The 26755-nt window shown below is 34.4% G+C and overlaps 1 protein-coding gene across 4 annotated transcripts in view; it reads right to left on the bottom strand.

Moving 5' to 3' along the window:
* EFR3A (EFR3 homolog A) overlaps positions 1–26755 on the bottom strand; it is a 137846-nt gene that overhangs the window by 64991 nt on the left and 46100 nt on the right. For all 4 annotated transcript variants that reach the window (XM_072603056.1, XM_072603057.1, XM_072603055.1 and 1 more), the window contains 5 exons: positions 24429–24550; positions 14007–14156; positions 10182–10319; positions 5790–5868; positions 3494–3629 (listed from right to left, as the gene is read on the bottom strand). In XM_072603056.1, the coding sequence (XP_072459157.1) occupies positions 3494–3629; positions 5790–5868; positions 10182–10319; positions 14007–14156; positions 24429–24550 (625 nt within the window). The remainder of the gene's footprint in view (positions 1–3493; positions 3630–5789; positions 5869–10181; positions 10320–14006; positions 14157–24428; positions 24551–26755) is intronic.

The following is a 26755-nucleotide window of genomic DNA, read 5'->3' on the forward strand; positions in this document are numbered from 1 at the left end:
TGTTCATTTGCTATTAAGCTGATATGATTTCCTGCCTTTTAATTAGACTGGCTAAAAGTTTATCAGTCTTATTGGTCATTTAAAAGAATCAGCTTTAATTATATCATTTCTATAGTCTTTTTGACTTCTGTTTTTTTTATTTTTCCTCTGATTTTTTAATCTCCTCTTTCATGCTTATTCTATGACAATAAATTGTTTTTCTAATTTAATATGCACCTGCAATTCATCTTTTTTGTTAATATATATTTGTATAGATATCATTTTTCCTAAGGACTGCTTTAGCTGCATCCCAGATATTCTGGTATATTGTTTCACCATTAGCATTTTCTCTCACATAATTATTGTTCCTATGATTTATGTTTTGACCAACTCATTATTTAGGATTTCATTGCCAAGTCTCCATTTGAGTCTGTGTCTTTATTTGTAGTCTCTGAATAGATTACTATTTATGGTCTGTAAAGAATATACTATTTTTTGTCCTTTTCACATTTGTTTGTATTATCTCTGTGCCCTAATACATGGTCAATTGCTATAAAAGTTGGACATATTACTGAGAAATACATATATTCTTTATCGGTCCCATTTAAAAGATATAAGAATTTTAATTGCAGTTTCTTCAGAAATTTATTCAGTTCTATTTTCCCTTTTACCTTTGTTAGAGTTATCTAAAATTGAGAAAGGACAATGGAATCTCTTACCACTATGGTATTACTATCTACAACTTCCTGTGGTACAGATTACGTTTTTTTTATGAATTTAGATGCTAAGGCATTTGCAGTGTGCAAGTTTAACAAAAGGAGTAAAAATATAAGAATACTTCAAACGACCAAGCTACATCAATACATGCAGTGATTTTTTTTAATTGATAAAGCAAAGCAAATGGTAACAGGATGAATTTTTTTCCAATGTATTTCATTTATCTGAGATGTTTAAGTAACAAATAATTTCTTTCTATAAATTTCAAACACATCTTTTTGATTAATTCTCATCTTTTTTCACTAATGATTTAGGCTCTGATTTGCAAGGTAGGTCGCCCTGGGTTGCATCTAGAGCCCTTTGCCCTTTGGAACACATTATTCCATTGTCTCCTACAGTTTCTGGTGAATACAGAATAGTCTCCTGTTATTTGAATGTCCTTTCCTTTATGTTCCTTTTTCTTGGTCACTTGGAAAACTTGTTTGTCATAGAACTGTTAAATTTAACCATTTTATTTCTTGGAGTTTGCAACATGGGATTTTTCAGATGACCTGTGGAATCTTTCAACTGTCACTTTGTTTTCTATGTTCAGAAATTCTTTATATTCTTGTATTATGTGTAACACTGTGGTGTTTTTTTTTACTTCTGTTCTTCTGGGAGGCTATAATCTTGAAGCTATCTCTATGCATCTTGTCTTCAAGACCTTGCTTGTATGGAGAAGATGGTTTCATTTAATGTTACTGCCTTTTGTTTTTTTCCTTCGAGATTGCTGTTCACTTCTATGCATTTGTATTCCCAATGAGTTGCACTCATTTTGTTTCTTTGATAAGTCCTGCCACTATGGATTGAAATTTTTCTGTCCTGACAATTTTTCTACTGTGTAGGCTATAAATTCTGCTTTGCAAACTATTTCTCTTTCAAACCATTTGGAAATATTTTGCTATTTTCAATATTCTCTTGGGAATACACAGAGTCCTCTGCCTCATCAGGCATTAGTTAATTTTCCTATGTCTTGCAATATTTATTCACAGATACCTGAGCTCTTCTTCCTGCTCTAAAACCCATTTTCCCTTCTATCATTACTGTCTCCCTTGTTTTATCTGTTTACACTAAAGATCTCTGAATGTTCTTTCTCCTGAGATCTTTGGTAATTTTAGTCTTTTTCTCTTCATTTTCCTCTAATATTCAATTTCTGACTTCTCCTTTGATGGAGTTTCACTGAGGGATGGATTTCAAAGCTATCTCAACTTCCTCCCACAATGAGTAATTTATGGTTCACCAGCCTACTTCTCTGGTCCAGCAAAGGCAAGGTAGCACTGGCCCCAGCTGGCTCTCTTTTCCACAAGTTTAATGGAGTTCCACATGCATCCTGACCCACGTCCCTCTTTTCTCTATTCACTGGCTAAGTTCTATTGGAAAACAGGGTTACAATTCCTTAGTGTTGTCATGCCCCTCGCTTTTGGTACAATCTAAGTAAATTTCTGCAATTTGGGTATCTGCAGCACTAGGAAGAGGGGGTGATGTAATTAGGGTGACTGAATTTTGTTGCAAGGGCACAGGTCAGCTTGTGCTGGACTGATGTAAGGAACATGGTACAAGATAGGGCTCTGTGTGAGTTTGGGGTTAGTGACTAGCCTGGCTTCTTGTTAGTTCATCAGGTTTTTACCTTGTTTGGATTCTTGGTGTCCTAAAGAGCTGCAATTGCTTCAGCTCTGGGAACTAATTCTTACTTTAGCATTCAAGAGATTGGGAATATGTGAAAAAATATCTAGCCCTCTGGCTTGTTGGTCATGTAACCAAGAAGCCCCAACAATTCTGTTTTTTAGTCACTCGAGTTAGAAACCCAAAGGACATTTGTGACTCAATCATACTTCTTAATCTCCAGGGGCCCTTAGTCTCATCAATTCCACACACACAGGCCTGCCTTCCACATTTATTCCTTACTTTATGATCTCACTTTTACCGTGCTAGCTCAAACTCTCATTATCAGTACTGAATTAATGTAAGTTTACTTCCTTATACTTTACCCTTCATAGACTTGATGTCACTTCCCTGCTCAAAATCCTTCAAATTTTACTTTATCTATAAAATCCAAATTCCTTAGCCTGATATTCAAGGCTCTCCAGGATGGTGCTCCATCACCTTTCTCAGCTAGTTCATTACTCTGCTAAATTAAAGCCAAACTGGATCCCTGAACATGTCCTAACCTTTTGTACCTTATTTCTGCTCATATCAAATTGCATCTTCCAGACTGTCATCTCCAACAATTATTAACTACCTTGAAAAGCACAGATCTGGTGCCATCTTTTCCATGAAGTGTTTTCTACTCTTCGCCTACTACTTTTGCCCCCTAAAAAAATGATTTCAATCTTCTAACTTTTTAGCAATTATTTGTACCTCCTATGGATATATTCTGATCTTTTGTTTTACATTATAAGTTCCCAGAAGAATGGGACTCTCTTCTTTCCATATTGCCTTGTACAAAGTGTTCTATATAATAGGTGCTTAATATTCATTGAATTAATCAATAAAAAGTATGACTAAAAATAAAAAACAAATGACTGTTTTCTGCAAAAAAAGTGCATGTATGCGTGTGTGTGTGTGTGTGTGTGTGTGTGTGTGTGTGTGTGTGGGCAATGAACTTCAAGCATAACAACTTGCATTAAAACATTCAAGATAAAAGCAATGCATTATGATCAAGTCTCTTCTCAGAAAATCTTTTTCATATATTGCTAATCCAACAAAAATACTCATTAAACCTAAGAGTATGCTAAATATTTCTTTTAATATTACTTACCTATAGATCCTTTAGCAGCAATGGCGACTGCTTCTAATAGAACCTGGATAATCCCTGCTCGAACACGTGGAGAATCTTTTTTCCGAGCATCAAGATGTCCTAGGGTCTCTTGGATCACATGGTGAGAATACTGTGCCTAACAAAGATGAAAAAATATCTGACATGTAAAAGACACGTCTCTCTTTTATCCTTTAAAAACTATTTTACCTAATCAAGGGAATCTATTACAAATTTTCAATTTAAAAAGTTTTCTACTTTCTACATTCAAGAAAAGGTGAGTTTTTAATTAATCACATGGAATGTTGAAATTATGCTCATTATGTTGATTATATTTCTCTCTTAAATTCAATTAAGTTTTTTGTGTCAACATTATTCAAATACTGTTTGCCTTTCAAGAAAAGTGAATAATATATTAAGTAGAAAGACTATGGTTTGGAAAAATTAAAACTATACATAATATTCAAGAATTCACATCATAAGAAAGGCTAAATAGCATGATGGATAACATGCTAGACTTGGAGTCAGAAAGAGCTGGGAAGGAAAACCATTTCAAGCACTTAAGCAGTATAAGCCTAGATGAATCATCTACTCTAAACCTCAGTTTCTTCAGGTGTAAAATGAGAATATTAACTGTACTGCCTATACTTCAGAGGTTTAAATGGAGAATCAAATGAACATAAAATACTACACAACTGTCAATTACTGTTATAACACACAAAGACAACAACATAAAATTTTTAAAAGTGAATGTAAAACACAAAGCAGCTGGATACAATGGAAAGGGCATAGAATTTGCAGTCAGAGGATATGAGTATGAATCCTAACTCTGACATGTTTACTCTGCGTGCCTGAGCGATTGGCTGACAACAGATAGTGAGTGAAATCTAGACTGAGGCCAACAGTATAGGATTAAAGTCTATACATCTTCCTTAAAAAGTAATTAATGCAATATTTAATCAACCATAATTAAGTTTGAGATAAGAGTTGTCCAATGATATGTGAAATTGCTATGACAGATCAGTCAAAAAAGTATATATTTAAAAAGGACCTGGAAGAACATTTAGATATGAGTAGGAGTTGGTTGGAAAAAGAAAAAAAACTGCTTGAATGTTTGACTTGTTCTGTCAGAGCCTCCAAGGTTCAACTCCAAAAATATATTTAAACTCCTCTAGGAGCAGAGAGTAATGACAATATTCTTGCTCTAAAGAAGCTTACACTTTTAACCAAATGTTTATTATTCTGACAAGTGTTCATTAACTCTCTATTCTCAACATGATAATGACATCTGACATTTACATAGGGTCTTTAAGGTTTGCAAAATTCTTTATCCAATATTACTTCCTTTGATCCTCACACTAGCTGTGTCAAGTATGTATGAAAATTATCATGAGTCTTTTTGAATGATGAGACAAGTAAGGTCCAGCAAGGCTAAGTGACAAACCCTAGAACACGGAGTTGGAAAGTGTCAGCAGCCAGCACTGACACTGGACTTAGCTGAGTCCATCCAAGTGTCTACTGAAGCATGCCTTGCTACTTCTCATAATGACTTACGCAAATGAGGAATCTATTGTATGTGAGTCTATTGTTTTAAATCAATCAGAACTTTGGATCTGCAAAGGAGAGCCTCAGCTTTATCTCTCTGAACTCTATTCCCTACCACAATCAGCACAAGCATCGCTTTCTACAAACTCACATACACACATACACATACATATATATACACACATATACATACACACATCTAGATAGATAGATAGATAGATAGATAGATAGATAGATAGATAGACAGATAGATGTGCAAACATGTATTCATCTATGCATGCATAAATGCATAAATACAGTGTTTTACAGTCACCCATCTCTTCAAAGAGAGGGGGAAGATGAATACTTTTATCTTTTCTTTGGGACCAATAAGCTTTGTTTTCCTCCTTTTATTCTTTATTATAGAGGATTGCTTTCTGAGGGGGAAGGGAAGGAAATATAAGTAATGTAAAACTGAAAGATATCAACAAAAGTTCATTTTTAAAAGAAATGGTATGGAGTTATAAAAAAGTTTATCTTACAAGTCACAGACATGATTCCCATGATTTATTTACCACTAGTTTTCCCCTATAAGTTATTATGAAAAATAAAGCAAAAGTTAGAGATCAACAATAAATGTCCTATACAAGGTGTTCTCAAAAGCTTAGAGTAATTTTAAGCAACTCTATGTTGAGTCTTCTTTTCTGAATATTTAAATAGGATTTACTCAAAACCAATGTTACTCAGTAATTATAATAAAGTAATTAAACCTTACCTGAATGGAATACATTATAATTTTAAAGCAGTGGACTGCAAATTCATTGGGATCCCAGAGGTTGTGATTATCTAAATGTCTGTGAGCAAAAGAAAAACCCAATTCAGCATGATCAAATCTCACAAATGTCAATACGTTTTTCTTTGATGAAGAATACAAAGCAGCCAAAGTACAGTAAAAACTCCATTTACTGACAAGCAATCTTTAAGAAAAAGGAAATCAAACATAACACCAAAGAAAACAAAGCCCATATCCATTCTCTACTGCCCCCCTCCACCTCCACATTCAAAAAAACACTGCAGTTTAAAAGAAGAAAGCTTCACGTTTCAAAACTATTCACTCATGTGGAACACTGCAACTCCCCAAAATGCTACGTATAATACCACTCTATTATAAAATTCAATATATTTAGGCTTTTTTTCAAACTGCTACACAGCACAAGATATTCCATACTAGTGTTGTCATTTCCAATACAAATAATTTCTACATTTCATATGCATGAAAAACTATACAATCTAAAATGTCACCTGCAAAAAGTGAGAAAGCTGGGCAAATTAAGTAAAAGAAAATCTGTGTCACATAGTCTTATATTTCAATTTATCTATTACAAAGAACCCAATTCATGCAAAGGCTACCAAGCATCCACTTTCCTATCTTTAATGCAATGACTCTCATTTACTTAAAAACTAAGGATAACTGATATAACTGCAACAGAGGAACAAAGGAATCTTTCCCAATATGCAATGATACTCAATATGACCATTATGATTTTGACAAGCTAGATACTAGACATATGTAAAGCTAAAAATAATAATAAGACAGAAAACAGTAAGGTAGTAAGAACTGGCAAATAGGAGGCAATATCCACAAATGGAATGATAGCAAATAAGCAACAAAACAAGATAACACACTGAGTAATGGGTTAAAAAATCCACACAACATAATTTCTGTATGTTGTTGAAAACAAGGAACAGAAAGAACACTTAAAAGGAAAAATTGTATTAAATACATAAAACTTATATTATTATAAATCTTCTTAAAAATAAAGACCTAAAAACAAATTCATTCTGGCTTCTATGGGAGAAAACAATGGAAGAAATGTAAGAATGGAGAAAAACGTACTGAATAAGAAGACAATCATATTGGGAACTAAGAAGTGCTTAGACTAGTGAAACAGATACGAGGCTGAATTAGGAGGGGAGAAATTAAGGAAAATTTGAAGGGAAACAGGCTTAGACACTAGTACAGATCCTATTTGTCCTTTGAAAAAGAAAAAATGGACAATTAAGGCATCTATAAAAGAATTAAGGGGGATATGAAAGGACTACGAAGAATTAAAGAAGCTTAAGCAGAACACGGAATAAAACTGCAGAGGAAAATGAGTAAATTGTCAAAACAAAAAAAAGTAATTTAATTGGAAAAAATTGGGACATTACAGAAATCTGATAGAATAAGTTGATAGATATAGTAAAATGATGAAACAGGAGGTTGGTAAGGTAGGGTTATGAAGCTGACAGTAAAGAAAAGAAGCTCAGTCCTGGAGTAGTCAAATCATTAAGAGGTGATAATTGATTATAAAAGTTTTAACCAGTTATTTAGCATTGAAATGAAAATATCATGAGTAGTTCAAGAGAAAAAATGATGAAAGTTTCAAATAGTATAGCAGAACAGGTGAAAGCATGAAGTGGCTTACATCCAAGTGTGACATTTCTCCACACTCCAAGATGATAAAAGAAATACATTATAATGAAACAGTTATAATATCAATGGGAAAAAAAAAATCACAGATCTCCAAGTTCTGTCTTGGAGAAAAACTACAATCAAGCAAATTACTAGTTAGGATTACATTTTAGGATTGAATTCTTTCTTCTTATATCCTTTACTGATTATAATTTCTGATGCACTAAAATTGATTAAGCATTAAGCACTGTTTCTACTTTTCTGACACTGAGTTTGATGTTTTTTTAAAATACCCTAGCACATGTCAATTTTGGTGAAGATTCTACAAAAAGTTGAGAAAAAAATGTTTTCCTTTCAATTCTCATTCATTTCAATCTTTAGATATCAAAGCTAATTTTAAAAAAATTCTATATAGGTCCTTAAATACTTTTTAAAAATGTTTTTGTTACATTTACATAGGTCTGAAAGGGATTCATTGAAGCCTACAACTAGGATAGTTTTGAATTACTTCTCCCTGAAACTGAAGCCCTGTTTCCTTAAATTACTTAGGTGACAGGCAGTTCAATGCATGTGTATCAATGATTAACTTCATTATCTATGAAATAAGGATGACTTAATGAGCATAATAATTTACTTGTTTATCTCTTTTAATAACGTCCACCTTTACAAAGGCGTGACAGGGGATAATTAATTTCTACATCTGCTTTTTTGAATGCAGAAAAAATTCCATTCTGACCCCACATTTTCACTATGTCAAACTCTATGGTTTATGTTTTTCTAAAAATCAAAATTTTGCATTCTGCTTTCTAAATCCATGGTGTTATCTTTTACTTAATGGCTAAGTTCTTATCATTCACATTCATGGTTATCATTACTGATTTTGTTTTTCTCTCCATATCTTTTTTTTTAATTTTAAAATTTATTTTAAACAAAAAAAAACGAGAAAGGAAAAAAAATTGTCATGTATACAGCAGAACATCAGAGAGGATTCAATATAAAATAATAAATTTCCCTTTCAAGAAAACCCATATAATAAATACTATACGTTGTTTTCAAAGCCGCCTGGTTTTTTTTATTGCTTACATCTAAGTTTTCTTTTGTTCTTTGCTGTGCACCTTTTACTTTATTTTTTTCCACTCCCTTATTCCCCTCCCCCACCCTAAGGAAGGCTACAATTAAGCATGGATATATGTACACATACACATAGTTATCTATAAACACAGTACAAAAACTCACTGAAGAAAATAAGTCCTTAAAAAGTAGAATTGGCCAAACAGAAAAGTAGGTACAAAACTCCACTGAAGAAAACAACCATTAAAACTGGTCATATGAAAAGATGGTACAAATGCTCACTGAAAAAAAAAATTATTTAAAAATCAGAATTGAATAAAACAAAATAAAAAGAATGAAAAAATAGAAGGAAATGTCAAATTTCTCATTGGAGAAAAGATTGATGTGGAAAATGGATGAAGGAAAGATATTTTAAGAATTTTTAGATGACCTGAAACCCATGATCAAAAAAAAGATCCTAGACATCATCTTGCAAAAAATTATCAAAGAAAATTGTCCAGATATTCTAGAACCAGAGGGTAAAAGAAAAATTGAAAGAATCCACCAATCACCTCCTAAAAGAGATCCCAAAATGAAAACTCTCAGGAATATCACAGTCAAATTCTAGAACTCCCAGATGAAGGAAAAAAATACTGCCAGAAACCAGAAAGAAGTAATTCAAATATTGTGGACCCACAGGCAGGATTACACAGGATTAAGGAGCTTCTACATTAAAGGGTCAGAGAGGCTTGGAATACAATATTCTGGAAGAGAAAGTTGTTACGATTACAACCAAGAATCACCTACCTAACAAATTGAGTATAATTCTTCAGGGGAAAAAAACAGACATTCAATGAAAATAGAGGACTTTCAAGCATTCCTGATAAAAAGATCAGAGATGAATAAAAAATTTGATCTTCAAATACAAGAGAAACATAAAAAGGTAATAGAAGAAAACATAAGGGATTCAATAAGGTTAAAATGTTTACATTTCTACATGGGAAGATGATACTTGTAACTCTTAAAAACTTTATTATCAGGGCAGTCAGCAGAAGTTTACATAGACAGGGCATGGGTACAGTTGACTAAGACTGGATGATACCCAAAATAAAATAAAATAAAATAAAATAAAGGGTGAAAAAGAGGACTGCACTAAGAGATGAAGAAAAAGAGGTAGAATGGGATAAATTATCTTACATGAAGAGTGCAAAAAGAGCTATTACAGTGGACGGAAAGGGTGGGGAGTGGAGCTGGCTCAAAGAGGGAGTAAGATAACGTAAGTAGAGGGGTTAATGAAAGCTATCTTACTCTACAGAAAAATAGCAGGAAAGACAAAGTAAGGGGGTGGGACTTATAGAAGGGAGAGCAGATTGAGGGAGACGGTGGTTAGAAGAAAACACTTGTGAGTAGGGACCTGATAAAAAGAAAGAAAGAATGATAAACGGGGAAAATAGAATAGAGGGAAACACACTGTGAATCCTAAATGTGAACGTGAAAGGTATGAATTCATCTGTAAAACTGAAAAAGAGCAGATTAAAAACCAGAATCCTACAACATCCAGTAATGAGGATCTTACTCATATAGCTCAATGGTCCACTGGGAAAGATTATTCATCGTAGGATGAGGGCATTCAGAAAGTAACCACAATAAAACATTACTTACGCAAAAACTGGTCGAACAGCGTTACTCATATTCCCATATGTTGCTCGGCCCAGTAATTCTCTAAAACAGTTTTCAGCCAACACAGCAGGGTTTTCCTCTTTGTCACCTTCTGAAGGAGAAGAAGGAGGGCCTATTCGACTGATAAAGAGAAAAACAACAGGTAATGAATTAAAGACTCTCCCCACCACCAATTTCTGACTGTCAAGTACAATGCAAGTACAACCATACCTCATTATTTGAGAATTACATATTTGTGAATTCACCTACTCACTAAAATGTATTTGTAACACCAAAAGCAATACTCACAGCACTTTTGTGGTCATTCATTAACACGTGCAGTGCAACAAAAAATCTGAGTCACCCAATATTCACATTCTAATTTGAAGTTGAACAAGGTAACCCTTTGCCTTTTATGTTTCAACTCTCATACTGTAAACAAGTATCATTTTCACAGTTCTGAGTCCCACGTTTTTCATATTTTTGTGCTTTTTGTTGATTTTGCTGTTTCAAATGGCTCCCAAACACAGGGGTGATGTCCTGTCTAGCATTCCTACGTGGAAGAAGGCTATCATGTGCCTCACATGGAAAACAGCTGTTCATTCAGGCTTGTTCATTCAGTTCGGTTGGGAGTTCAATGTTAAGGAATCAAAAACACGGTAAAATCAGAAAAAGAAACAAGCAATTCATCAATCTGTATGGAAGGTCATGCAGTAAAGTGTTGAAGTAAATGTTGTGACCAAAGGCTCACAGGAACCTATGCCTGTAGTTCCTCCAGGAGAACTAGTTCAGTATTTGCTAACTGAGTGTTCATCATGACTTTACAGAACATACTACCACAAATGAAGAGAATCAACTGTAGATTTTAAGTAGAAGCATACCACAAGGGTGGATGAAAAAACATTTGACTACTAAGATAAAGCAAAAAATAATTAACTTCTTATTTTGCACCTGTTGTCCTGAACAAAGAATAAGAAATACGGACTAAAAAAAGAACAGAAAAAATGGCTAAGTGGGAGCTGATACCCAAGACAAGTTAAGAGAAAGTAAGTAAACTTATAGCATACACAACGAAGTCAAATCATAAGACCAGATGAAATGTACCTTAGGGCAGAAAAAGAACTGGTAGACATGATTGTTGAGTCACCATAAGTGATCTTTAAGGGGACAGAGAAAGTACTATAGGATTAGAAATGAGAAAAAAATTTCAGTAGTGATAAGAAAGGAAGAAAACAATGCAAATCAAAACAACTCTGAGGTACCACATCACACTTATCAGATTGGCTAACATGACAAAACAGTATGATGATAAATGTTGGAGAGGCTGTGGGAGAGTTGGAACACTAATTCATTGCTGGTGGAGCTGTGAGCTCATCCAATCATTCTAGAGAACAATCTGGAACCACACCCAAAGGGCTACAAAAATTTGCATATCCTTTGACCCAGCAATACTGCTTCTGGGACTCTATCCCAAAGAGATCATAGAAATGGGAAAGGGTCCCACGTGTACAAAAATATTTATAGCAGCTCTCTTTGTGGTGGCCAAAAACTGGAAATCAAGGGTGCCCATCAACTGGGGAATGGCTGAACAAGTTGTGGTATATGAACGTAATGGAATACTATTGTGCAATAAGAAATGATGAACAGGAAAGACTTCAGAGAAGCCTGGAAAGACTTATATGAACTGATGCTGAGTGAAAGGGGCAGAACCAGGAGAACTTTGTACACAGCAACTACCACAGTGTGCGAGGAATTTTTCTGGTAGACTTAGTACTTCATTGAAATGCATGGACTTAAAAAATTTCCAGTGGACTCTTGAGGCAAAATGCCTTCCACAGCCAGAGAAAGAGCTATGGAATTGGACAACAGATAGAAACAGACCACTTTCTTTTGCATTATGTTTTGTTTTATGGTTTCTCCATTCATTTTAATTCTTCTATGCAACATGAATTTAATAGAAATGTACGTCTAGAACCTATATAAGACTGTACATCATCTCAGGGAGGGAGTGGAGAGGGATGAGGGAAAGAGAAGGAGGGAGTGGAAAAACAATCTAACATATGGAAGTGATTGTCGAACACTGAAAACAAATAAAATAATTCAATTTTAAAAAAAGAAGAAAGGAAGAAAACAGAGAACAAAGCCTACAAACTACTGATCAATGAGCTTGACTTTGATTACTCCAAAAATTCCAAAATAAATGAAAAGGATGGTTAGCAGGCAACTGGAAGAGTTCAAAGGATAATAGTGTTAGTAGGTACTTTCTACTACTTACTAACTCCAAAACCCCACAGAAATCTCTTAACCTGAATGAACCAGTTTTCTCATTTGTGAAATGGAAATAATATTTGTACTACACCTCCTTTATAAGTTTGTAAGAATCACATGAGATACTGAATATAAATCCCTTTGCAACTATAAATATATAAAATTTAACCATCATTATTATTAATATTTGAACTAAGCAAGGACCTGATCATTGGTAATTAATTGGCTTTTCAATTCTCAAGTGTTTATTTAGCACTGGGTATTTTTTGCAGCATCATTTTAGGTGATGTTGAAGGATAATAAAAGAATAAGAAGTACTGATCATTATTAACCCTGAAAATGAACAGCAGGTGAAAATTTAAGCATAGTATAATAACCATATAAATTACGCACATGATTCATGCAAGGCACAATGAAGTGCAAACTTTTGGCTTTAATTAGATAATACAAATGAATGAAAGGAAAAATCTGTTGAATCACTTTTATCTCAATCTAAAATCAGATATATGAATATAAAAAATAGTTTTCTGCTACCAGTTCTTATTTATATAGTTTTTAAAAATCATATATTCAGATCACTAATTCTTACTGATTTCCATATAGACCACCTTGAGAATAAGCATTATGAAGCTCTCATAAGAACTAAGAATTCAGTTTTCTTCTTTACCAATATATCTAACTGTTAGTATTATGAGTCAAACAGAATCAATTTGAGTGGTTCTGAGAAAAGCTTAATATCACATTATTTAAGCAAGTTTCAAATGGTGGACTAGAAGTAAAACATTAAATATATGGATAAGAATCTACCAGATCAATTTAAGCATTCTGTAATTATTAAATTGTGCTTTTTTCCCCCCATAGAATAAAAAGATTTTAAAACCATCAGTTATACAAAGTCTCTCATTTTAGTAGGATGAGAGTCCAAAGAGATCAAAGAAAGGACAATAACTCAATTGTGCAAAAATATTTGTAGCTTTTTTTTGGGTGGCACAGAACTAGAAACTAAGGAGGTATCAACTAAAAAAATGGCAAAACAAAGTATGTCAAAAATGATTACAATAATATTATTGTGCTGTGAGAAATAATTAAATAGATGGTTTCAGAGAAACCTGGGAAGACTTGTAGAATGACGACGTAGAATGAAGTAGGCAAAACCAAAATAATTAGTAACAACACTATAATAATGAACTGTGAAAGACTCAAGAACTCTGATCAAGATAATAACCAAACATGGTAATTCAAGAGGTCTAATGAATACCCACCACTTGACAAGAGAGAAAACGGACTAAATATCCAAAATGAGACATATATTTGGGCATGGGGAAAGTGAGATTTTGTTTTCCTTCATAGGGCATATTTGCAAAAAAGAATTTTCTTTCTTTTTTTTTTTTTTGCCTTAGGTGGAGAAGATAAATGTTTATAAACTGAAAAAAATTTTTTTAACAAAAGAACTTTAAACCTCCCATCCCCAAAGTTTACATGAGTAATTACTCAGATTCCAGTCAAAATTTTTGTACTTTACATAAAAATGTCAGTCTTAAGAAATTTTATACTAAGTACCTGTCAACATCCTCTGTTTTTTGCATGTTAAATAACAGAGATGGAACAATTTTGTCCATATGCTGTGGTTCCCATATAGTTGCCCGCAACTCGTCATTAACTGTTTTGCGAACCACACCCTGAATTCCTCGGATCCCAGCTATGCGGATTCTAGGAAAAGGAAAAAGAATGGATTTTTAAGTCTTTTTAAGTCAGAGAAAGAAAAGTTGGGCAGTGTTTTTGACTTAGCTAGGAAACAACAAATATAAAAAACAGTAATCACACCTGAAGTCAACAAAATGTAAATATCATTTTCCATCAAGGTTTAAGCCACAGTGCTTCTTAAATTGTGGGTCACAAGTGGAAAAAGTTTTAAGAAGCCCTGGCTAAGACATCAAATAAGTAATTTCATAAAAATTTATTATATATATAAAAGAATTATTTGATAGATCTTTTTAAAAATTCTAATTAATGTCAGTTTTTTAAAAACAGAAATATTTAGTATATGCATATGTGATTGCGAGTCTGCATGTGTAAAATTTTCCAATGAAAGGAAGATTAAATATATCACAAACAGCAGAATAGGTCTAAATCAATAATAACTAGAACAGAAATACCGAGTGATCTAGAGTCTTTAGATGCCTAATTACAAGGAACATGTTTTTTGGTGGTTGAATGACATATGAAAAGTTGTGAATAGGCCTTCACTGTGCCCAGATTCCTCTAATGCTTTCCTCAACTCTCTCAATCCCATGTCTGGAAATCTAAAAATCTCAAAAACAAATAGTTCATAAGATAACTATACCCAGAATTCTACCCAAAATGTTCTCTCAAAAGTAACTAGTGATCCACTAATAGATAAAGTCAACAATCTTCACTCTGTTCTCATCTTCCTTGACTCCCTTGCAACATTTAATGCTGTTGATCATCATCCCTTCTTTCTAGATTACTTTCTGTTCTAGATTACAACATTGCATTCTCTTGCGTCTTCTAAGAGGTAGAGATTGAATCTTCTACCTCTTCCCAGTCTCTAAAGGTAGGCTCTGTCCTCAACCTTTGTTTATTCCCCTCTATCTTAACAACATCCATTCCTCAAGTTTAGCAATCATTTCTACAAGGATGACTTCAAACTCTCTCCAGCTCGACCTCTAACACTTCTGGAGTTCCACATCCACATTTCCAATTGCCTAATGAAATATTCTCAATGTTGTGTCAGTACTTAAAATTCAGCATATCAATTTCCAGCCAAGATGGAAAAGACAGACCATTCAGGTCCTACATACTTTCTCTAGGAAAACCCTTCAATTCACACAGTGCTAAAGAGTAAATAAAGAAGTCTAATGAGAATATATAGTCATTTCTACCTCCAGGGAGCTATCAGCAAAGTCAGTGCCAGTAGAGTAGCTTCCTAGCAAAACTAAAAATGGGCTTAAAACATGCAGCCTACAAGGATCAGTGTTCAGAGGCAGCTATATCATAGTTCTCCATTCCAACTCTGAAACATTATTCTTTAAATTTTAGACTTGAATACTAAAATACAAAATAAAAGAAAAAGATACATATTATAAATTTAAAGACTAAAACAAATATAAAATAAGAAAAAAGTCATGTGCACAATATATACAGCAATTTAAATTTCCATTTCCATAAAAAAACACATTAGATTGAAAACTGTCCATCTTTTCTTTACGTCCTTGTACATTTTCTTTTGTTCTCTGCCATACACTTTTTACTTTGTTCTTCCTCCCACTTCCTCCCACCTAGACTACAATTAAGCGTGGATATATTTATATATGTTGATATATACATACATGTATACATATATAAACATATACTTTCCCTAATCTTTTCTGTTTGTGTATATCTATCTCCTATCCCTTCTGTCTCCTCTACTTTACTTCTACCCACTACTTTGTCCTATTAATCTACCTCCCCAACAACCTCTTCCTTATCCTCCTATTCCCATTAACCTAAACACCCTTCTGTATAGCCCCTTAACCTATTCCCTCACCCTCCCCTCTCAAGATCCCTCCTTTATCCTCTCCCTCCTCCCTATCCCTTACTGTTTTACTTCTTTCTAAATTCAGAAGACTTTTATGCTCTTCTAGATGTGAATGTACTGTTTCCTCTAGAATCCACTCCCAGTAGGTTCCCACAACTATCAGCCCCTTCCCCATCTAATTCCTCTGTTATCAGTTCTTCCTCTTGCACCTCATTTGTATAAGATAATTACTCTTTTCAGCTATTCCTGAATGGTTTTACTTTTTAAGTCCTATAATGCTCAGATCTACTCCAAACATTCTTATGAACTACTCAATTACTAATAATAATCTTAGACATATGCTTTACATTTTATATACATAAAAAGTAAATAGTCTTGTCCTTATGGAGGAGTCCCTTGTAATTAGTCTTTGTACCTTAACACCTTATAATTCTCTTGGATCTTGTATGTCAAATCTTCTATTAAGTTCAGGTGTTTTGTTTTGTTTTTTTAACAAAGTTCTGAAAGTCTGATAATTCATTAAATGTATATATTTTTTTTCATTCAGGATACCCTTGAGCTGGAAGTTTTGGAAACTGACTATAATATTCTTGTGGGTTTTCCTCGTAGGATCTCTCTCAGGTCATGATGAGTGGATTTTTTTTCTATTTGTACTTTCCCCTCTCGTTCTGATGCTTCAGGACAATTTTCTTTAATTATTTCTTATATTATTGTATCAAAATTCTTTTTTTTATCATAACTTTCAGGTTGTCCAGTTATTCTGTTTTCTCTTCTTGATCTGTTCTCCAGGTCAGCTGTTTTTCTTATGAGATATTTCATATTTTCTATTTTTTCATTCTTCATATTTTGTTTTATTATTTCTTGATCTTGTGTAACTTCACTGGCTTCCCTTTGCCCAATCCTGATTTTCAAGGGGTCACTTACTTCCTTAAGATTCTGGATCTCCTTTTCTGCCTGACTTTCTTTTCACAATCTTCTTGGATTGTTATTTTTCTTAAGCTTTTCCTCAATCCCATTTGATTTTTTAAAGTCTTTTTTAAGTTCTTCTATGAATTTGTTTTGAACAGGTGACCATTTGACATTACTCTTTGGGGTAGGGTTTCTTTGCTTCACTCTTCTTCCATGCAGATGAACTCTCGTCTTCCCTATTCCCATAGTAACTTTCTATGAGTAGATTCTTTCCCCTGTGCCTGTGTAATTTTTTTTTTTTGGTAATAGCCTCATTTTTGTGATCACCTCTAGTAATGGAGTATGGGGGCTGGAGCCTCTGGCCTTAGATTCTCCTTCAGTTCTCCTCTCTGACCTAGAACTCAAACTAAGACCTCCAGATTCCAGTAAGTGGCCATAGCCAACAGTGTCCCTGCCCCACTGCTTCTGCACTCACTGGGAATGTGCTGGTTCCTTTCCTCAGTCATGTCTCCCATCTCCCATCCCTCCCACATCTCAGCTGAGTCGGGTGTTCCTTGTCAGCAGAGGTTCCCTAGAGCTTCCTCAGCTTGGATGCCTAACTTTCCTCACTACTGGAAGGGAAAAGTTCCTGTGGGTGGGGCTGAGGCACATGCATGGAAAAACATTTAATATACTACCAAAAGCTTCAGGGGTAAATTTAATAGAGAATGTACACTATAACTAAATACAATTTTAAAAATACCTTGAGGAAAGACAAATAAAAAGTTATCAGAATGTAACCATGCACTGCAATATGAAAGTAACCAAGTTTCCAGAGGTTATGATGAAAGATCACATGCTTTTTCAAGTCTTATACCAAATAATAAAAGGTGTCAGGTACAGGACTGATAATAGACTATGTGTGCCCCAAAGACCAGCCTGGCTAAGGGTAAAAAGACTCCTCAATGAAGCTTGGCCACCAAATGATGAACTCCCTCAGTCATAGTAACTCATTTTCTTTCTGTCCCCAGAACTGAGCACAGTGATTGGCATAAAATAGGTGCTTAATAAATCTTACATAGCTACATTAGAGGTGCTGTATTCCATGCCAGAAGTCAAGGTAAGCTTATTGGTGAAAAAAAATTTCTTTAAAAAGAAATGACATACATATGAGTATAGATACTCAATAAAAATTCAGGCTGGATATGGTGGGGTACATATTGAGCTTCAGAACTCTGAGATACAGTGAGGCTAAAGATGACTGGGTGAACGTACTAAGCCGAGCATGAATATGATGATTTTCCCACTGAGGGAGCAGAAGGCCACCAGAATGCATAAGGAAGAGTTATAAGGAGGAGTTAACTGGCCCAGGTTAGAAATGAAGCAGGTTAAAGCATTCATGCTGATCAACAGTGATTTCAGGTCTGGGGATAGTGAACTTATGTAAGATAGAGATTCTGTCTCAAAAATTCATAATAAAAATAATGATAAATTCTGTATTCTCCATTTTTAAGATGATGAATTTGCCTAAAGGTATCACATTTATACTAGATTCACAATTACAGCATTGGGGTGAATATACTAAATGTCAGTTAAGAGAAAACACAACTGAAAAAACCAGCTATAGAATCAGTGTTCACTGACTAAATTTTAATATTCCACAAATTTAAAACAAAAACTTGAAGAAATTAAGCATCTATTATGTGCCAGACAGTGGGGATGAAAATACAAACAGTAAAGTCCCACTTTCAAGGAGTGTACATTCAATTACATACTCTTTAGTTTTGAAAACTAAAGTTTTGAATGTTTTTATTAAGCTTAAATCTAGAAAGTCTGCTTGAAATACAATATTAGCTGTAAATAAAAAATGAAGAGTCTATGGAGATTTGGTCAGAAATACAGTCTAAATGACATGAGTTGCTTTTGTTCAATCATTTCAGTCACGTCCAACTCTGTGACCCCAATTGGAATTTTCAGCCACTAGAGTGATTTGCCATTTCCTTCTCTAGAACATTTTATAGATGAGGAAACTGAGCCGCACAGCTAATAAGTGTCTGAGGCCAGATTGGAACTCAGGAAGATGAGTCTTCCTGATTTCAGGCCTGGCATTTTATCCACTGTGCCATCCAGCTGCACTGGGCACTAGTTAACAGAGGACAGCACTAGAAATCAGATTTAGAGGCTACAGGGAAAAATTGCTTATAAAGCATTTTCACAGATTTCTGAATTAGGAGTACATATTGTTAAGACCTATTATTACTGTACCTTTTAGAATGCAGCTCTCAAAGGAAAGTCTAATCATTTTATATTCCCTAAAGTTTAACAAAATCTTAAAAGTCAATCAAAGCAGATATAATTAAGTGTAAATTTTGCTTTGGTTTGCCTGGTCATGTGCAACTCTATGCTGCTTAAGGCACTGTTCGTTAGGTGACAGTCAAAAGAATACAACAAAACCTAGATCTACTTAACAATGCTGGTTAAAAATTTAAGTGGCAGTAGGTGGCTACAACAGATAAGAAAAAGGCTCAGTCTAGGGGAAGAGGTGGTAAAAATAGCCTTTGAAGTGGGTCCATAGTCTTGAGCTACCTAGAATCCTTATGTCTGGCCTAGACTACCATTTGTGAAAGCTATGCCTAAGGTAAATCACCTGGGAGTCGTTTCCTATAAACAACCATTTCAAGAAATTTAGACTGATGTTTCCACTATTTAGGCTATAACTAAAAGATTTCATTTTAGGGAATGAAATTATGGATTTCAGAGTTAGAATTAGAAGACAGAAAAATTAAGCTAGAATTTTTTAATGATAAATTACAAAGAATCAAAATCTCTATAGTTTATGAGATTTTTATTTATTCATTTTAGACATCAAAAATGAAACACTGATCTTATGTCATCATTCTTTTAAGAATTTTTAAAATTGTGGTATAATCTAAAGGGCAAGAATTAAGAGTTAATTACAAATCAAAGCATTTAAACACTGAATTTCAATAAGATAAATACCAAAAAGCTAAGTTTGTAAAAGAATGTTAATATTAATAATATTACATACAAATAAATGCACTCAGATAAAACTATATAGATATTTCACTAGGGGGAGCTAAGCAACAAAAAGATTCTCATCATTTCTTTAAAAAACCTTTAAAGATTATTTTTTATTATGCAGACTTCTCACTTACATCAGTTTATATGAGATCTTTGTTTTAATAAGCAATAGTGAAATACTAGCTTATAGCCTTATAAAACTATATACTGTACTATATTTTTGCTTTATTGCAATGACAAAACAAATATGCTTAAAAAGTATCTATTATCAGTAATAATAATAGCTCGTATTTGTATAATGCTTTAGCATTTGAAAAGCATTTACACTATGATCTAATTTTATTCTCACAATCCTAAGAGGTAGGTGTTATTATTATCCTTATTTTACATGTGAGAAAATTGAGGCAGACAAAGGTTAAGTGACTTGCCCATAATCACACAGTTAGTAAGTTGTCTGAGGACACATTTAAATTCAGGTCTTCCTGACTCCTGGTCCAGTGCTTTATGCACTGTATCACCTAACTGCCTTGAAATTAAATTTTGCAAACACATTCTTTGATAGTTTTCTTCCATTCCAATGTCTTCGAGGAGTTCAAGACACTTAGCAAAAAAAAAGGAAATAATCATAATTTCAAGTAAGAGAAGAGAATTTGAATTGTGGGTCACTGGAAGACACCTTATAAAAAGTAATTTACAAAAAAAGATTATTATATAACCTTATTATAAAGCTTTAATATTCTGAGAATATCAGAGAGTCACAATTTTAGAGCTGGAAAGATTAGAATTCATCTACTTCAAACACTTTTATTGTACAGTCAAGGTTAACTGTATAACAGACAGGTTAGACAATTTACTCAGCCACAAACCAAGTTTATTGTCCAAGCATGAAGTAAGGTACTGACCCCCATTTCAAAATTCCTTCCCAATACTACTTTGGGATTACCCTAGAATTATAAGCTTACATTATGAGACTGTGTTAGTGCTTTGTTGCCGAAGAAGACCATGCCATCAGAGAAATGATGACATGACTTGCACTTGACTTTGTTTTGAGTGAGGGAGGGCTATGCAGGTCACCAGCCTCACTTCTCCAAAGCCATCTGAATCCAGTGATCTGATGTTCCTCAGGATGACTGGAGATGACCCAGGATGCAGGGAGACCTGGGCCCTTTAGGTCAAAGTCTGTGTGTTACAGATTTTGAGACATATCTCTGAACCCCACAATGTGGCTGAAACTGCTCTCTCCAAAGCAACTAATACTTTGCTAACCATCAAATGTAATGATCTTTATTGTTTTTATATTGTTTAAGAACCCTCTCTCCTCCTTTGGTTTTTATGTCATTGCCTTCTCATGGTTCCCTTCCTACTTGAACATTCACTTTTCAATTTGCTGTCAAGATGATACTCTTCATCCTGCACAAAAACTATGAGTCACTCATTTCAAGTCCTGGTCCTGGGTCCTTGTCTCTTCTTTAAAATGTTTATTAATTTTGAACTTAAATACAAAAGGACCAAAAACACATATTCAAATCCAGCCCCAGATACTTATTAACTGTGTGATCATGGACAAGTTGCTTAACCTCTTAGTTAACCTCCTTAAACTCATAGCCTTAGTTTCCTCATCTGTAAAATGAGGATAATAACAGCTCCTAGCTTGCATGGTGCTTATGGTGATGTTTGTAAAGTGCTAAAATGAGGAAATATTTGTAAAGATACAGTGTCTGGCACATAATACGTACTATACAAATGCTAGATATGACGACAATGAAGAGGATGATGACGAATATTATTATCTATCATTTGATCTGGCATCGGAGGAAGGAGAAAGATTTCAACAGGCCAACAGGCAAAAAGAGTACATTACAGGCATAGGGAATAAGTTAAAGTAAATAGAGAAGGCTGAAAAGGGAAGATCATTCAAGGAATAGCTAGTAGTCCAATTTTCACTGGAATGGAGAGTACGTGAAAGAAGAACACAAAATAAAACTGGTAAGGTATAAGGTTGTGAAAGCTCCTGGATACCATAAAAGAAGAAATAAAGCAAGAATACTGAGAAGCTGGGGTGGTAGAAATCTGACTGGGAAGATCAATAAAGATTTTGTGGAAAAGACAATATTACAGTTGGTTTTTAGGGGATGAAAAGTATTTAAAAGGCAGAATGGGAAGAGGGAGATTTTTTCCAGATAAAGGGAATAGCATGAGCAAAAAGTCCAGAAATGGGACAAAATGGAATGAATGCTGGGGGATAGTACAGTACAGCTGTTGTCTTTTCTGCTCAAAGAGGACTTAAATGTATTCACTGTGTTGTGGTCAGGGTACGTGTCCAGCTGTGGCTGAGCAGACCAATACAATCTCATCAGGCTCTACTGCAGGTCAAACACCAATAGTCCATGTGGACATTTGGAGTGAAGATATTTCTACATTTATACATTTCACATTTCTCTTGAGCTACTGAAATTCTGCCTTGCTCACAGAGCACAGGGAAGCAGGGATGTCATGCTGCACAGTTCTGTGTCAATGTCTCCAATGTCTCCAATGTCTCACAATCGATACCAAAGTTACTTAGCAAGACCTTAAAAAGGTTCTTATATCATTTCTTATGATGTCTATATAAGGGTTTGCCTTGTGTGAGTTCTCCATAAAACAGTAAAGCAAATGTACATTTGGCACTGGAACATGGCCAGCTCATCAGAGCTGCACTCTCTGAAGTATAGTTTGAATGCTTGGCAGTTCAGCTTGAGAAAGGATCTCTGTGTCCAGTATCTTATCTTACCAGGTGATCTTCAGAATCTTCCTAAGACAATTCAAATGGAAGCAATTCAGTCTCCTGCATGGCACTGGTAGACTGTCCAGGTCTCACAGGCACACAACAATGAGGTCAGTAACAATGGCTCTGTAGATCTTCAGTTTGGTAGGCAGCCTAACATCTCTTCTCTCCCACACATTCCTTCAGAGCCTCCCAAATACTAAGCTAGCTCTGGCAATATGTGCATCAACCTCATCATCTATGTGTGCATCCTTAAAAAGTCTACTGCCAAGGTAAGTGAAGTTACCTAGAGCATTCAAATTGGCTGTAACTGATAGTTCGACATATGTATGGTGTGGTGCTGACTGGTGAAGAACCTCTATTTTCTTGGTATTGTTAGACCAAAATTAGTACAAGCAGGATAACTGATCCATACTGTATTGCATCTCTGCTGCAGAGGCTATATTGTGTACATGATCATCTGAGAACAAAAAGCTGCACACCAACTCAAAGATTCACTTTAGTCTTGACTTACAGACTCTTCAAGTTAAGTGGTTTACCATTACTGCCATTTTTTGTCTTCACTGAAGGCATTTGACAACAATATCCTGCTAAAAATCATGGCACCAAACACAAAGCCTTGTTTCACTCCACTGGTAACTGGGAAAGTGTGAGAGTATAATCTATGATCCAGAACCCATGCAAGCGTGCTGTCATGGAAGTTATATGAAATAACGACAAACTTCTCTGGGGAACCAAATTTTGCAATAATTTTCCACAAGTCCTCATGATCGACAGTATCAAAGACTTTCATTAGATCAACAAATATTGTGTACAGGCCTCTGTTCTGCTCCTGGAGTTTCTTCTGAAGTTGCCAGGCAGCAAACACTGTATCAACCATGCCTTGGATCTTTCTGAAGCCACAATGGCTCTCAGGGTAGATGACTATTTTCCAAGTGAAGGATCACCCCATTAAAAAGGACCATGGCAAGAATCCTGCCAGCAATAATCAAGAGAGAGACTCATGTATGATTGTCACAGGACAACTTATTTCCTTTTCCTTTATAGAGATGGATGGACAATGGAGGCATTCTTGAATTCCTGGGGGATAATCACCTCTTCCCATATAACCCAGAAGACTTCAGTCAGCTTTTGTATGAGCAGTAGATTAGCTGCCTTGCAAATTGAAGCAGGAATAGAATCAACCAGGTGCACTGTCACACAAGAGGAACCTAATGGTATTCAAAACTTCTTCTTCAGTTGGAAATTTGGCTAGAGAGGGATTGCTCACCTCTGCCACTTAAAAATTCTAGCTTCCTTCAAGGTTCAATCTTTTCTAATATGTTTTCCCTCTCCAATATATCTCCCCAGTGTTAAAGATTCCTGAAATTCAGAGAATGCTGGTTTTGAAGTATTACTAGCCATTCAGGTTACTAAGAAATTCTCCTCCCCAAAACAAACCTCAAATAATACTTATCATTTCTCTAAAGCACATATCTAAATGCAAAATGGCACTTGATATATGCCAAGTATTATACCTGCTCCTAGTTTAAGAACTCTTCGTGTATGAGATATGCCTTATTTTTGAATAGGTACCAAGTAACTATTTGTTGAACACACATGTAAGACAGTTAGTGTTTAGAGATAATTAGATTATAGCTCTTCATAATTCCTTTAAACTATGTTATGCAACATAAACATGAATGAGAAATCCATGATCTTATACGATGTTCTATTAAAACTCAGTAACATAAAAAAGGATACATACTCTTTCCGTATTTCTGGATCACTATGACAAGAATGACACATGGCACTGAATCGGGAAACGAAAAAGTCATAACGTCTGTGATAAGAGGGTGTGTCTTCTTCAATATTTGCAAATTTGACAAACTACAAAAAAATTAAATAGCACCAATAAATACTTTTGATATTTCTTCTAAGGCTCAAAACAATTTGCAAAGTTTTTTATATTATTTCAATGTATAATTCATAAGCATTAAAAGCACAATAACAATATAACAGAAAACTATTCAACAGAATAAAAGATTCTTTTAAATATCAATAATGAAACTTTAAAGAATAACATTAAATAACAAATGGTAATATTATTTATGTAATGGGAGTACACTATTCCCCAAGTATAAAATTAGTAGTTTATAATTTTTGTATGTTTCTACACATGATGAAGCTAGTGGAAATGGACCTAAGTTTAAACAAAATGACAGGTTAAATATAAAAATGTCAGCTACTAATTATAATAACAATAACAAAAATAGTAACAAGAATAAAAATGATGAGAGGAAGAATGGTATAGAAGATAGAAACATGGCCACAGAAACAGGAAAACTTAGGATTAAATTCTACCTTTGACACTGTCAAAGACCCTGTGCAAAGCCCTGACAAAACACTTAATGTGTTGGTACCTCAGTTATTTCTCTTAAAACTATAAAGGTGCAAAGAAGGTGTCTATCTGCATTAGTAGAGGAAGATTCTTTACCAGGCAGGTTTTAATAAAATCACAAGTATAGATGAGAAATTATTATTATTGAAAGGAAAGTAAAAGCTGAACAAATTTATATCACACTCTTCTCTAGTAACCTAAAGATAATTGTGTGTGTGTGCGTGTGTGTGTGTGTGTGTGTGTGTGTGTGTGTGTGTGTGTGTGTGTGAAAAGAAGCAAAGGGGTACTGGCACAGACCCCAAGATTTCTTGAGATGGTTTTCCATATCTAATTAATATTCAGTTGACTAAGGTACCATTCAATGAATCATTCCTTACAATATATTTTCAAAGACCAGAATATTAATAACTTATGTTATTTTAAAAATAACTCATCCAACCTGGCTCTAAAACAATGTTATCGGAATCAGTTAAGAATTTATAGGCATTTTTGTATGAGGGAAAAACAATGAGAAACTAAAATAAGCTTTACAATAAATTTAACAAAACTGTACTTCGCAATAGCAGTCTTTAGAAATGTCATTCCTTGAAAACTATAATTTCAAAGAATTTGCTAGATATCACTCATGAGCACTTTATAGGAAGAATACTGAGATTATATTCTTCAGAATAGACCTTCTGAAAATATCAGACTATTATTCAGACTATTATTTTTTTTTTTAACAAGAATGTTTAGCTGTCAAACCTGTATTTTGTTGTAATGGTAATTTACATGGGAAGATCTTTCCTATTCATGGACCCATGTGACCTCACTGGGTCACATGGAAGCCTGAATCACATGAGTCTTTGGTGGGAGGAGTTTGCTGAACGAGTGGAACAGGAAGGGAAGGAGCAGGAAAGGTGGAAGAGGGAGAGCTGGAGTTGGAGAAGAGCTGAGAGGAAGTTGGTCGGACTAGGACAGAGGAAGAAGGCAGCTGGCTGTGGGTGAGAGAAGGGCATTTTACTTGAGAGTGTTTGTTTGTAGGAAGGCCTGATAATATGTAGACTTCTTGGTTACTATGATGAATTTGGCTTTCTAGTGTCAGAATAATTGTTTTTCTTCTACCTTCTGTACGGAGATTAGGTATACTTTGTGACTCAGAACGATGTTGGCATATTCATAGTCACCACTGGTGTTATGAATATTGCCTTGGCAAAACATCTGTTTGTAAGGTTTTTTTTTTTTGAAAGAAAAAGGGAAGAAAATCAGTTTATCTTAATCTTAATCAAAGTTCTAAATAATGATGTGGTTCCCAGATATTCTGAAGGATGGATTATTTTTGGAAACATCCAAAGTTACCCTTGGATAGTCAAATGGAACAGACACTGTTCCAAAGAAATATGAAGTACTTCTTTTCTTGTGAGGAACTAGAAAAAATATTCCATCTTCCAGTTAAGTTAGGGAACAATCTGTGATCCAACTTCTTATCCTGTGTCTCTATATGATACTAAAAAGGTCTACGTCTATGTAATGGCTTAATTATCACACGTTGCCGTACAACAAATGTATGGAATTCAATTTTCTCTTAATCTAAACCACAAACTAGAGACTGTAAAATGAGGATAATTTTTGAACTATATACTTAAAACAGTGGTTGTGAAGAAAATCCTATAAATTTTGAAATGCTATTGGTGATTATTTTATAAGATGTAGAA

The sequence above is a fragment of the Notamacropus eugenii genome, chromosome 4, assembly GCF_028372415.1.
Source record: "Notamacropus eugenii isolate mMacEug1 chromosome 4, mMacEug1.pri_v2, whole genome shotgun sequence".
Lineage (NCBI taxonomy): Eukaryota > Metazoa > Chordata > Mammalia > Diprotodontia > Macropodidae > Notamacropus > Notamacropus eugenii.